Source organism: Sorex fumeus, unplaced genomic scaffold (genome assembly GCF_029834395.1).
Source record: "Sorex fumeus unplaced genomic scaffold, SorFum_2.1 ptg000098l, whole genome shotgun sequence".
Lineage (NCBI taxonomy): Eukaryota > Metazoa > Chordata > Mammalia > Eulipotyphla > Soricidae > Sorex > Sorex fumeus.
In genome coordinates this window covers 60024638-60038770 of record NW_026606155.1, presented here as the reverse complement: position 1 = coordinate 60038770, position 14133 = coordinate 60024638, and the positions used below count along the sequence as shown (strand labels likewise).

Genomic DNA, 14133 nt, shown 5'->3' with positions numbered 1-14133 from the left:
TGAATGATTAGATGTAAAGTTTCAAAGCACAGTCTAGACGTAAATGGTTTGTAACGAAATCAGAGGTAATGACATTAAAATAGTAATTTTAATGGCAACAAAATTCGTAATATCCCTAGGTAGTATAATTAGTATGGAATTTGGAATTAAACTCTCAGCTATTGTTCCTACTTTGTTTCTTACATTGTCACTTTATTTCTCTAACTTCATTTTTGCATTTTCATCTAGCATGTAGTAAGAATACTAGATCTGCCCACCTAACAGGGTTATTACATATGTGTGTGTATTTTACATAATGTGAAGCTGGTTAAACAATTGGTTGCTAATTCTTCCTTTTTTGGGTCTTACAGGTATGGGTGACATTGAAGGACTAATAGATAAAGTCAATGAGTTGAAGTTGGATGACAATGAAGCGCTTATAGAAAAGTTGAAACATGGTATAAAAGTAGCAAAATATTTTTAATCTCTTATGTTATTTTTGTTAAAACTTAATTTGTTTGAAATGATAAATCTCTAAAGTCAGTTATCCAAATATTTTGGGTCATTAATATGATTTAACTAATATATATTTTAAATGACTTAAATAATTTTAATTCTTAGATATCTGAGCAGTTATAAAATCTCGTGTTTTTATTTTTATTTCTTGTAATCAAATTGCCTTACTGTTAAAATTAAAACTTTTACCATTTTCCTTGAAGTAGAAGAGGTTAAAAGTAAGTTAGATTGTGTTAGTCTCTATCCTCAAAAATTATATTAATATAAAAACTTATATTTTTTGTTCTGGGGCCGTGACTGGTGGTACTCAGGGCTATTCCTGGTTCCATGCTTGGGGCACATTGCAGTAGCACTGTAGCACTGTAGCACTGTCCTCCCGTTGTTCATCGATTTGCTCAAGTGGGCCTAGTAACGTCTCCATATTGAGACTTGTTGTTACTGTGTTTGGTATATTGAATATGTCACGGGGAGCTTGCCAGGCTCTCCGAGAGGGGTGGAGGAATTGAACCCGGCTCGGCCGGTTGGCTGCATGCAAGGCAAATGCCCTACTGCTGTGCTCTCACTCCAAACATTGCAGTAATGGAAATAAAATCTAAACCTTTGACAGAGAGCGCCAAATCCTAACCACTAGACCACCAGGTAGCACAAAACCCAAGCACAAAAATTTGTAAGTCTACAACTGTACCTCATGGTGTTTCACTAATAAAAATTAAAAAAAAAAAATCTAAACCTTGAGCCTTCTCCATGACCTCTATATAAAGGCACTTAAAAGGATAAGATCAAATTCTTTCTTGTTCCATGTATTTATGCACATTGAAGAGCACTACTGCAGAGAAATACATCATTTTGATTAAGAGTTCAGGTTCTTACACACTTGAACTTATATTTAATCTGTTTTTAGCTATGGAATTTTTTTTTTATGTTTTGGTTTGGTTTGGGTTTTGCTCATTTTTTTTTTATTAGTGAAACACCATGAGGTACAGTTGTAGACTTACAAATTTTTGTGCTTGAGTTTCAATTATACAATGATCAAGTACCCATCCCTCCACCAGTGCCCATTTTCCACCACCACGGATCCCAGTATCCCTCCCACCCCATTTCCCCCCCATTCCACCCTGCCTCTATGGCAGGGCATTTCCTTTTGTTCTCTTTCTCCTTTGGGTGCTGTGGTTTGCAAAAGAGGCACTGAGTGGCAATCATGTTCATGGTCTATAGTCTACTTTCAGCATGCATCTCCCGTCCTGGGAGGATCTTCCCAACACCCTTTATTTGGTGCTCCCTTCTCTATCTGAGCTGCCTTTTCCCCTAGCATGTGTGGCTGGCCTCCAAACCATGGAATAAACCTAGCTATGGAATTTTTTTCAGATTAATTTATCTGCTATAAGTAGATAACACTAACTTTGTATATAAAATATCTCACATGTAAGCATTCAACATGTAATACTGAGTGTTTCTGTTTTTCTCATAATGATCTTTTCATCTCTCTGATCACATATTATTCCCCTTTTTTCTTTTCATCATCTTAGGTACTTATGCCTTTCCCTCTTTCCTAAATGTAGATTTTTTTTTCAAGGATTATTCTGGGCCCAGAGAAAGAAGATGGCTTTTGAGTAGAGGTTTCCAGACCTTTTTATTTATTTATTTTCGCTTTTTGGATCACACCCCGAGTTGCTCAGGGGCTACTCCTGACTGCAGTCAGGAATTATTCCTGGCAGTGCTGAGGGATCATATGGGATGCTGGGGATCAAGCCTGGGTCGGCTGCGTGCAAAGCAAGTGCCCTATCCACAGTACTATTGCTCCGGCCCAAGATTCCCAAACCAGTTTCTTCACATTCGGGGCTATCTCTGACCAGGAACCTACCACCGTGAACGCATCAGCTTGATCAGTGTTTCCTGAAGTGGGAGCACTCACTGGACTAGTAAACTTTGGTACAGTTTGGGGGAGTATTTTGTTTGTGGGCTTAAAAAAGTAGACTTCTTGAGGTCCCTGATTAAATTTTTTTTTTTTTTGGAAAGAGTGAGCAGTAGGCCATATAAATCTGGGGACCTCTTTTCTAGACCATCTCTCTACTCTGGATCTTGAGGCACATACATACTTTATCTACTGGATGATTTTTTGATGTTCCACTGACACTTTGAATTAAGCATCTTTTTCTTCTTATCCTATTCTGGTGACTATTGATGAATATTGACAGCATTGTTGATTGCCAGTCAAAAGCTTTGGGTGTCATCATTTACAGTCTCTCTTTCTTGCTCTGCTCATACCTTTTCCCATCTGGCAGTTCTAATGTTTCTATTTCTTAAATGTTATCATTCCATCCCCTTCTCTCCAGTACACTTTCAGTTATGAAACTACCTAAATTGTTTCTTGTAAGTCTTAATAGATTTTGCAGCTTTTTGGACTCGTCCCTTGGGATCTGCTTCTTATACTGCGGCCAAACTGAGCTTTCAGAAATGCTCATCTGATCCCATTACTGCCTATCTTAATGGGATAGACAGCTTTGTCTTGCCCTTAAAATGTTTTTAAATGATTATCATTTAGTCCACATTTTCTGCATTGTGTTTTGGCATTGTACTTTTTAACACTCCACGTGCCAATATGCTTTCTATTTCTTTTTTTTTTTTTTTTTTTTTTTTGCTTTTTTGGTCACACCCGGCAAGGCACAAGGGTTCACTCTTGGCTCTGCACCCAGAAATTACTCCTGGCGGTGCTCAGAGGACCATATTGGATGCTGGGAATCGAACCTGGGTCGGCTGTGTGCAAGGCAAATGCCCTATCCGCTGTGCTATCGCTCTAGCCCCTGTGTTTCTTAAATAAACATCGCTGTCTCTCCTCTCTGGGTCTCTGCTCCTGCTAGAACTGCTGTATGTATTAGAGAGGCATCCTCTCTTATTTTTACCCTTCTCCCCCAGAGCCAAACTGGCTAAATTAATCGTATATACCAGGTCTTTTCTCAAGTGTCCATATTTTATTTCTAGTCTATTAATTTTTCTTTTCATAGACAACTGTAGAAGAAACACCCAGGTAATCAAAAAAACTATTTTTTTTTAAATTATATGGAGTTTTGCTTGCTCCATATCTTCTAAGTTTTTGGTGTTTACCAGCCTTTATCATTTTCTTTTTTGTTGTTGTTGTTTTTGTTTTTTGCTTTTTGGGTCACACCCGGCGATGCTCTGGGCATACTCCTGGTTCTGCACTCAGGAATTATTCCTGGCAGTGCTCAGGGGACCATAAGGGATGCTGGGAATCGAACCCGGGTTGGCCGCGTGCAAGGCAAACGCCCTACCTGCTGTGCTGTCATTCCAGCCCCCAGGCTTTATAATTTTCGTCATCTTAATGGGTATAGCCTATCTACTTTGTCTCTAAGCATCTTGTGTATTTGTATATGTCTTAGGGTTTTTTTTTCTGGTATAAGTCGTTCTAGAGCAGATAGGATTTATCTTGGTATTCTCTAATGCATTCTATAATTTTTCATACAGTAACTGAGCTAACTTATTTTCATTGATTATATTTTTGTAAGTATGCTTCAAGATAATACCTTTTTGTATGTTCTTAATTATGTCTGTCATTTATTTTGTATTTCAGGTCAATTTACACTAAGAGACATGTATGAGCAATTTCAAAATATCATGAAAATGGGCCCTTTCAGTCAGATCTTGGTTAGTTATCTGAACGTTTTAATCTTTTAATATTTGGTGTCCTGTTAAAGCAAATATTAAATATAACATTTTGAATAATTAATTTGTGAACTGTTATTGATTTTATGTTTAAATGTCTTTCAGGGGATGATCCCTGGTTTTGGAACAGATTTTATGAGCAAAGGAAATGAACAAGAGTCAATGGCTAGACTGAAGAAATTAATGACGATAATGGATAGTATGAATGATCAAGGTAAAATGGAAAGTTATTTAACTTGGAGAACAATGTTCTGTGTATCAACAGATTGATAGTTCTGTTGTATAACTGTGAATAAGAGGAGGAAAAAATTAGAAAGGTTTTGTTACGTAGATTTTGACTACTGAATGTTCTTCACTCAAAGTGCTATGATTATTGGATTGACTTTGTCTTTGAAAGAAATGCCTGGTGCATGGCTTCTAGTGAGTTACTAGGAAAAAATACTAGTTCTCCATGATATTGGCAGAAATGACTTTAAAGGGGGAGTTCATTAGTAAAATTTGGGGAATACTGTGTTAATAGAACAGGAAAACACTAAATTTATTCTAAATTTCTAATTTCGTATCTTTATTTTATGAAAGCTTTGGAGCTTTCGGGTATTATTATAAATTTGTGACATGTAAAAGAGAGATGTTTGCTCTGAGCTTTAAAAGTTTTGGTTTTCTGAGTAGTATACAGCTCCCTCTCTGTAACTTATTACTGCCTCATATTTGCTGGTCTGTTATCTTGGTTATCTTGTTCTGGCCCCATTAGTCTTTCTAGTCCCCTGGCACCTATTGGCACCTTTTTTTTCCCTCCAGTTTTTTAGCATCCCTTCTGATTTTACCCACCTATATGCAGTACATTTATTACCCTTGTTTTAGCTCTTCACTACTGCTTGAACTCATCAGCAAAAATAAATTTAGGCTTTTTTGAATTGAATTCCCATAAGCTCTGACTAACATATTAAGATTGTGATATACAATTTTTTTAAAGACATATCTTTTATTAATAAAATTCTTTCTGTATCTTCAGTCTCTATTCTCTTCCTATCCCTGAGCTCTCATAAAAATATTAACATTCTTGAATTCATATTTTCTCATGCATTCACAGTTACTTTTTAATCAAACTTCCTAAAAGAAGTTTCAAACTACTGAAATTTCATTTCTGTTCCTGGTACTCTGAAATGGATTATCTGAAGATCTGTAATCATTTTCTGGGGTATTCCTAATGAATACCTTACGACATTTTCTTTAAAACATTGAATATTGTTGATTACCTCTTTTTCTTGGTTTTCATCATTTCCCCCCATTTTCCCTTACCTTTTTTTTGAACTCAGCCTCTTGTGCAGTCTCCTGACGTGGTTGTATGATAGAGTGTTCTGCCTTCCTCCCGTGTTTGTTGTATTGCTAATTTTCTTTGAATAACTTATCTATATTTGTGCTTTACTTACTACCAGATTGTTTATATTTTGTAGTGTCTACCTTTTTTCCCCATTTTTTTTCTGTTTGCCTTGGGGACCACACCCAGTGGTACCACTGACTGTGCTCAGGGGCTTTTCTTGGCATTGCTTGGGGAATCATAAGTGGTGCTGGGATTCAGACCAGTTTCTTGGTGTAGCCACATAATAGGTAAGCACTTTAATTATTTATCTTTCCCTCTATTTCTTTCTGAGCTCTAGACTTTCATAATAACCCAAGTAGGGTGGTTGTTTTTGTGTTTTCCACACTGCAAAAACTTTTGCATGTAGAATTATTAGTTATATTTAGAGTATTTTCTGTTTCCTAAATATTGTCCTGAACCTTTTACATGTATTAATCTACTGAATCATCGCAACTGTGGGATATTTCATTATTATAATAATAGTTCATTATTATATATCTAGCTTTTACATGTTAGGAAACTAAAACATGAGGAAGCTGAGTTACTTGCTCAAGGTAGAGAGTGGAGAGGCTTTACACTTAGACATTTCATTAAGTGCATGCTCTGGATCATCTCCTCTTTAGGTATTCACTAAATGATGGGCAGATATCTCTTTTCATGTTTGAAAGTTTGCCAAAATGCATCATAAGGTCACACGTAGTGGTTTTCTCATCGTGAGTGATACTTTCAGTCATTTACTGTGTCACCCAAGCTAAATTTTACTGTGGTCAGTTTTAAAGTGTTTGGCTTTACTGCTTTCAGTAGTGTCTATTTTGCTTTTACTATTCTTAAACTCTTTTGTTGGGTACATACACATGGAGGATTATTATGTCCTCTTAGTGAACTGACCCTTTTATATCATTATGCTTATAGTGTCATTTTTCTCCTTGGTATACTTTGACATTAATACATCCTCTCCAGTTTTTGTTTTGTTGTTTTTATTATACTTTTTAAAAAAAATGTTCTTATCCTTTTAACCTGCTTATATATCACACATGGAGGTGAGTTTTGTGTAAACAGCGTATAATTATTTTTTTTCTCTTAATACTTTTTTGTACTTTTAACTCATAGAGAAGCTAGAATTAAATTCTGCTGTTTATTATTTTTATTCTCTCTGGTTTTTATTCTTTTTCCTTTTGCTACTTTCCTATTGGTTACTTAAATATTTGTTGATGATCATTTTAATTTACTAAAGTTATTCATCTCAGTGGGCTGGAGCGATAGCACAGCGGTAGGGCATTTGCCTTGCACGCAGCCAACATGGCTGACCCGAGTTCGATTCCTCTGCTCCTCTTGGAGAGCCCGGCAAGCTACCAAGAGTATCTCGCCCGCATGGCAGAGCCTGGCAAGCTACCCGTGATGTATTTGATATGCCAAACACAGTAATAACAAAGTCTCCAATGGAGACGTTACTGTGCCCGCTTGAGGAAATCTATGAACAACGGGAGAACAGTGACAGATTCATCTCAGAATAGATGCCTTCTATGATACTACAATATACATAAATATTTAAGTTACCTCTATTTATGCATCAGTATTTTGTCACACAGAAACTTTAATATCACTTTGTATTCAGTAATTTTTTTGTTTTCCTAAATATTTCTCACATCCTCCTCCTTCTCTGTCTCTTTCCTACTTATGTGTTTTTTGGGCAGTTTGGGTGTGGAGGTATACCTGGTGGACTCAGGACTTACTCCTGGATCTGCACTCAGAAATCACTCCTGTCGGGGCTCAAGAAATCCTATTAGGTGCCAGGGTTGACCCAAGTGCCTTAACCTTTGTACTGTCTTTGGCTTTCTCTTTCTTTCCTTTTTGTTTCTTCTTTTTTTCAGTCTTTCTCATTTCGACAAAAATCGTCTTTCTAAATATTTTAGGGTAAAAAATCTCTCAATGTCTATTGTTTTGATGATGAATACCCAACTCTGTGGAATCCATACAATCATGTCCTTACCTGCTTTCTGAAATCTCTCACCTTTTATCTTTGCTTGGTTCTTGATGCATTCATTCTAGGAAACCTTGTTCTGCCTCCTTGACTGTTGCTACCTTGCTCCTTTTTCCTACTTATCTCATGCTTTTTCTTCAGGACTGTTCAAGAGAAACACCCACACAGACTCTTTCCTGACTATACTCTTTAAATTATGCTCTCATCTGCCTTGCTTAATTAGCTTAAGAGGCACATTTATGAAATGGATTGAGATTTTGAGGGTTTTTTTTTTAATTTGTTTTTTATTTTTGTTATGTTTTCCTTTGGTTTTGGGGTCACATCCAGTGGTGCTAAAACCTTCTGGCTCTGTGCTCAGGGATCACTCTTAGCAGGATCGGAGGGGACCATATTGGTTGCTGGATATTGAACCCTGATTGGCCCCATGCAAGGCAAGTGCCTTACCCACTGTACTACCACTCTGGCCCAGATTGGAATTTTTGACTAAGTCTATTATGAAATAACTTGCTTATGTATTAAATTGACCCGGATTTTCAGTTCACTTCAAAGCGATATGCATAAGAAACAGCATAGGCAAATTAGAAGGTGTATTATTAAGGAAATCAGGGGAATAGTCAAAAGAGTTACATGTTTGTCACCAGGGACATGGGTGATAATTCAATGGCTTATTTTGAGGGGTGTTTGGCAGTTCGCATCAATGAAATAGGAATAAGTGCCAGGCAACAAGTATCATTTAATATATGAAAATATTTGGGGCGGGGCCAGAGTGATAGTTTAACAGGTTGAACACCTGCTTTGTATCTGGCAAGCCAATTGGAGTGACCTGAAGCACTGAGCCCAGAGTAGCCTCAAGCAATTATGGGGTACACTATTCCCCCCAAAAAGAGAAGAGTTTTCATAATTACAGGTATAATGAAGTGGCTTGAGTTGTTTATATTAAATAGTGGCTGATCTCTTCTGGGGATATTAAGACCGAGACTAGATGACCTGTTCTTTGGGGATATTGTTACGAGAATACAGATACAATAGAAGTTTTGACTAATTTCCATCTCATAATTGAGATTGTGTACAGCTAAAGCTAGAAGAAATTCTTCATACCCTAAGAGTTACCGAAAAACGCTAGTGGGATTTACTCATTTGTTATGGGAATTAGTCTTTATGTTACAGAAAGAATTTGAATATTACTAGCACTAATTACCTGGTTATAAGACATAAGTTTTGTTTTTACTTGTTTATAAGAAATGTAACCACTTTTCTGCCAATTATTATAAAGATTAAACCTACCATTTTCTGCTTCCTTGTATGTCTAAGTTTATTATTTAAAGTAGTGTTTCTGGAGCTAGAGATATAGTACAACGGGTAGAATGCTTGCCTTGCACATTGCTGACCTGGATTCAATTCCAGGTATCCCATATGGTCCGCGCAATTATGCAGTTGTGTTGCATGCACTCAGTCTGGGTTTGATCTCCACATAATTCCCTCTGAGCCCCACCCAGACTGATTTTTGAGCACAGAGCCAAGAGTAAGTCCTAAGTACAGTCATGACTCACAAAAACAATAAAGTTTCCCAGAATGGTTGTTAAAGGCCGCCATGTGGGAGGTTGTGTGTGTGTGTGTGTGTGTGTATGCGTGTGTGTGTGTGTGTGTGTGTGTGTGTGTGTGTGTGTTGATAGTAACCTTAGGTGCAATTGGGGGACACATTCTTTTTCTTGGCTTTTGCTTAAAGCAGGTATATTTTCAGGGGGACAATGAGTGATTTTTTTTTCTTCTGAAAAGGGGAATAAAGTATGAGCCTCTGATTTTAAAGGTTTATATTTAGGGTAGACCTAAGAAGAGCACTTTCATTCTTTTTCTTTTTTTAACTTTTTTGTATTGAATCACTTTGAGATCGACCCTTACAAAGCTGTTCGTGATTAGGTTTCAGTTATACAGTATTCAACACCCATCCCTCCAACTGTACATTACCCAGCACTAGTGTCTCCAGGTTCTCTCCCATTACCCCCCAGGCTGTGTCTGTATTATCACTTGGGAGTGGACATAGGTTTAAAAGGTTTCCAGGGGCTGGAGTGGGTAGGGTGTTTGCCTCGCATGCAGCCAACCTGGGTTCGATTCCCAGCATCCCATATGGTCCCCTGAGCACTGCAAGAGGTAATTTCTGAGTGCAAAGCCAGGAGTAACCCCTGAGCATCGCCGGGTGTGACCTAAAAAGCAAAAATAAATAAATAAATAAATAAATAAAAGGTTTTCAGAATGTTCTGTTGTACTTAAAATGTAGTACCATACATGTGTGTTTATTTTGTTATTTTGATAGCATGTGATTACTCTTTTGAAGTATTTCATGTTTAATTTTTAAAAATCAGACACAACATGGCAAATGATATTGTTTATTAATTCTAGTAACGTATATTTGTTTCTCAGTATATAAGATATTTGCATGTAACTGCTTTGATAATTAATGGTAATTATATATAAGTGAAAGTAATTGATCCTTTTTCACAGAACTCGACAGTACTGATGGTGCTAAGGTGTTTAGTAAACAACCAGGAAGAATCCAAAGGGTAGCAAGAGGTTCAGGTGTGTCTACAAGAGATGTTCAAGAACTTTTGACACAATATACCAAATTTGCACAGATGGTAAAGAAGATGGGAGGTATCAAAGGACTTTTTAAAGGTGAGAAAGAAATAAAGCACTCACCATTAGTTAATGAAGAGAAAAACATTGAGAATCTAAAAAATTAAAGCTAGAAAATACTGTCAGTATTGGAAATGTTGGTCAGATGAGCTCCCAGGAGGACCTGTACAGGGAATTACATCATCTTCTTCTCCCCTCCCCCACCATTCCCCCCCCCCCCCACAGATTCATTGTACTTTGCTTTGGGGGGTATGGGTAGGGGCCTGGGCTTTGGGGTCATACTGTAGTGGTATTCAGGGACTACTTGCTCTGTGCTTGGGCTACCAAGTGGTATCAGGGATCATTCCAGGGTTGACCACATGTATGGCAAACTCCCTAACCCCTCTGTATTATCTCTGTGATTGACAAATGGTGTTAGTTTTTATAGAAATGTTTTTAAGGGGCTGGAGAGATAGTATAGCAGGTAAGGCACATGTCTAATATACAGTCAAGCCTAGGTTTGATCTCCTGTCCTGTGTATGATCACCAAAGCCCTACCAGGAGTGATCCCTGTCCACGGAGCCCAGAGTAAGCCACGAGCACTGCTGGGTGGGATCCCCAAACCAAACGAAAACAAAATATATATAATTTATTCAGATTAACTACCTTTGTCATAGAATAAGGGAGGAGCAGGTTTGTTTTTGTTATTTTGAGGGTTTTTTTTTTTTTTTGGTTTGGGGACCACACCCAGTGATGCTCAGGGATTACTCCTGGCTCTGTGCTCAAGAATTACTCTGGCAGTGCTTGGTGGGGGACTAACTGGGGATCAAACCTGGGTTGGTTGTGTACAGGCAAACAAAAACCCTTTTCGCTGTACTATTTCTCTGATCCCATGAGACAGCTTTTATCTTAATTTTCAGAAATAACTTCTGAGTTAATGGTCTTTTGAAAAAGAAAATTTTGTTGAAGCAGCTCTGCTTATTTTGTTGCATTGGTGCTCTCTCTTGTTTCCTGTTCTTAATAACCCAGCAACTGTTCTGTCAAGGAAGCTCTTATTTGTTTTGCCTTAGAGTGTCTCTCTTTCTTTTTATTTATTATTATTTATGTGTTGCTGGGAATGAATTCTGCGCCTCACATTGCTAGGCAAGTGCTCTACTGCTGAGCTATATCCTTGGCTTTCTGTGTCTCTTTTTAAACTCCCTGCTGTTTTAAACTCTGGAGACTAAAAATGTGGGAACTCATTGATCAATGATGTTAATTATTTTTCCTTATTCTTTAATAGCTTAGATATGCACAAATCTTTCAAGTTCATTCAAACCCATTTTTTATACTTATTTATCAGCAAGCTGTTCTGTTTCTGTTTAATTCAATATTTGTAAACATTAAATGTTTTCCCATACTTCTGTTAAATAACTTCATAGCTTCCTATTGATATTAACAGTAATATAGTTGTGTCTATTGTGGCATGTTCACAGGTATAACTAAGTTTTAACTAAAAGTTCTTCATTTAAAATAAAAAAAATCCATTAAAGGTTTCTTAATACAGATTTTCACTCATATTTTTCTCATAAATCTGATTTAATTGAGGTATATTAAAATGGAACATATCCTAGGGGCCAGAGTGATATTATAATGGGTAGAGTGTTTGCCTTGTACACAACCTTCCTGGGTTTGATCCCCAGCACCATATAGTCCCCTGAGTACCTCCAGTAATGCCTGAGTGCAGTCAGATGTAACCCTTGAGCATTGCAGGGTGTGGCCCAAAAACAAACAAAAAGAAATAATCATGTTAATGATAAGATTAAAGGCGATATAATTTTTTTGTTTTATGGGCTGGAGAGAGAGTACAGTGGGTAAGACACTTGCTTTGCTTGTATGCAGCTGACAGGTTCTATCCTCAGAACCCCATACTTGCCTTGGGTATGGCCCAAAAACTTAAAATAATTTTGTTAAAATTGGTTCGCTTCTTTAAACTTCTTGAGATAGCTAATTTATAGTCCATTTTATATTGATTCAAAACTTTGTTTTTCAGGTGGTGACATGTCTAAGAATGTGAGCCAGTCACAAATGGCAAAATTGAATCAACAAATGGCAAAAATGATGGATCCAAGAGTTCTTCATCACATGGGTAAATATGAAATTTTCTGCCACTTACTGATAATACAGTTTAATTTGAAGTGGTTGAGTTTTAGTAAGCCTTCTGTTGTAGTATAAAATGTCTTTTTATGAAGACATTTTATGAAATTGTCTTCAAAAGATATGTCTTCATATTGTCTTCAAAAGACTGGAGCAGTAGTAGTATAAATAGTAGGGCAGGGCATTTGTCTTGTTTGCAGTTGACCCGGGTGCAGTCCCTAGTACCCCATACAGTCCTGAATAATCCCTGAATGCTGAGCCAGGAGTAATTCCTGCTCACTGCCAGGAGGTATGGCCCAAAAATCATAGGGAAAAAATGTGCTTTTTAAGGAAAAAAGTTATTTTAATTCCAATTAGAATATAATAGGACTAGATTAGATGTAAGGTTTTAATCACTCTTTTACCTGCCATTGGAGGAAAAGTTTTTTAACTTCTCTGAATTTTATTTTTTTCCTAAAATTTAGGAAATCTTGATAATCAAATGAGCTCTATTATTTATTAAAGCATTTAGTTGTTTAATAAATGATGCGTTCCCATCTCGAATTTCTATGAAATAATCTTTTTCACCTCCCAAATCTTTATTATAAGAATCCTTTGGACTTCCCAGAAAAACTGGTTTTGTTTAAATTTATTGACACCACTGTATGAAAGGAACTGTTGTAAGATCTTTTCATGTATTATCTCACTTCACAGCTTTCAAGGAGATTATTTGTTCTACAATACAGATGGCACTGCAGATTTTTAATCAGTAGACTGAGACAGATAACCACATTTCATTTACACATAGTATATTTTAATAGAAGTACTTAGGCAAAAAACTAAATGTTTCAAATATACTTTATAATTTTATTTTATTCTACTCTCACTCTAGGTGGTATGGCAGGACTTCAGTCAATGATGAGGCAGTTTCAACAGGGTGCTGCTGGCAATATGAAAGGCATGATGGGATTCAATAATATGTAAAAGAAGATGCCTTAATATAAACTGACTTAGTTGATTACATTATTTGCCGAGACCTCAAAGTTTCCCTTCTTTTTGCAAACGGGGGGGAAAAAAAAGTATTTTTCTTGCCTGTCTTTCCCTTATCCTTTTTCTTCTTGTCCTCTCATTTCTTTTTCCTTTCTTTCTTCCCTATATCTCTTTGATATAAGGGAGGAACATACGGTTTTTTTGTGGAAATCATTATAATTTTGCTTTAGATTTTCTTTTGTTTTCACCATCATACCACTTCTTAATTAAATCATGATGTAAAATTTTAGTACTTAAAAGTTTTTAATTGTCTCAAAGGCCAAGCATTACATTTGTAAACAGTTCGGTCAGTAGTTACATGATGTCTCAATAAAAAAGTGCTGTAAAATAAATTTTAAAATCGTTATAAGTTAAGGGGGTGTTAAATTTCTTTTTGATTTGAAATGATCCATGTATAACATTTAAAAGCAGACAGAAAAACCAACAGCTGTATTTCATTCAAAACCTTTTCTAGGGTCAGAAAGATCCTCAGCATGCTTGATGCAGAATGGAGGAAGTCTGGGTTTATCCCTTGCTCTGAATGGTCCCCTGAACACTTTTAGGAGCAAATCCCAAGCACAGAGCTTGGAATAGACCTCAACTACTGTTTGTGGTTCCTCCAAATTTATAAGTTTTTCTTACATAAGTTGCATTTTTATTTAATATTTTTGAAACATTAATGGCAGTGTTTTTTTTAAAGCCAATCTTATTGTTCTTACATCTGAAAACTGAAGAAATTAAAATTCTTTGATAATAATAAGCTAATGTACAGACCTCCTAATGAGAAAGTAATTGCAAATATCAGAGCTGTCACTATTCTATATTAAAAATAGTGGCTGAAGCAATAGTACTGTGGGGAGAATGT

The 14133-nt window shown here is 36.6% G+C and overlaps 1 protein-coding gene across 3 annotated transcripts in view; it reads left to right on the top strand.

Annotated features, from left to right (window-relative positions):
• Nucleotides 1-14133, top strand: part of LOC130041987 (signal recognition particle subunit SRP54) — a 79221-nt gene that overhangs the window by 33228 nt on the left and 31860 nt on the right. For 2 of the 3 annotated variants that reach the window (XM_056134309.1, XM_056134308.1), the window contains 6 exons: nt 351-437; nt 4082-4155; nt 4279-4387; nt 10014-10184; nt 12157-12252; nt 13132-13643. In XM_056134309.1, coding sequence (XP_055990284.1) covers nt 351-437; nt 4082-4155; nt 4279-4387; nt 10014-10184; nt 12157-12252; nt 13132-13223 — 629 coding nt within the window. In that variant the 3' untranslated portion in view covers nt 13224-13643. Of the gene's footprint in view, nt 1-350; nt 438-4081; nt 4156-4278; nt 4388-10013; nt 10185-12156; nt 12253-13131; nt 13644-14133 lie in introns of those variants that run through there. The other variant, XM_056134312.1, reaches the window with a different exon arrangement.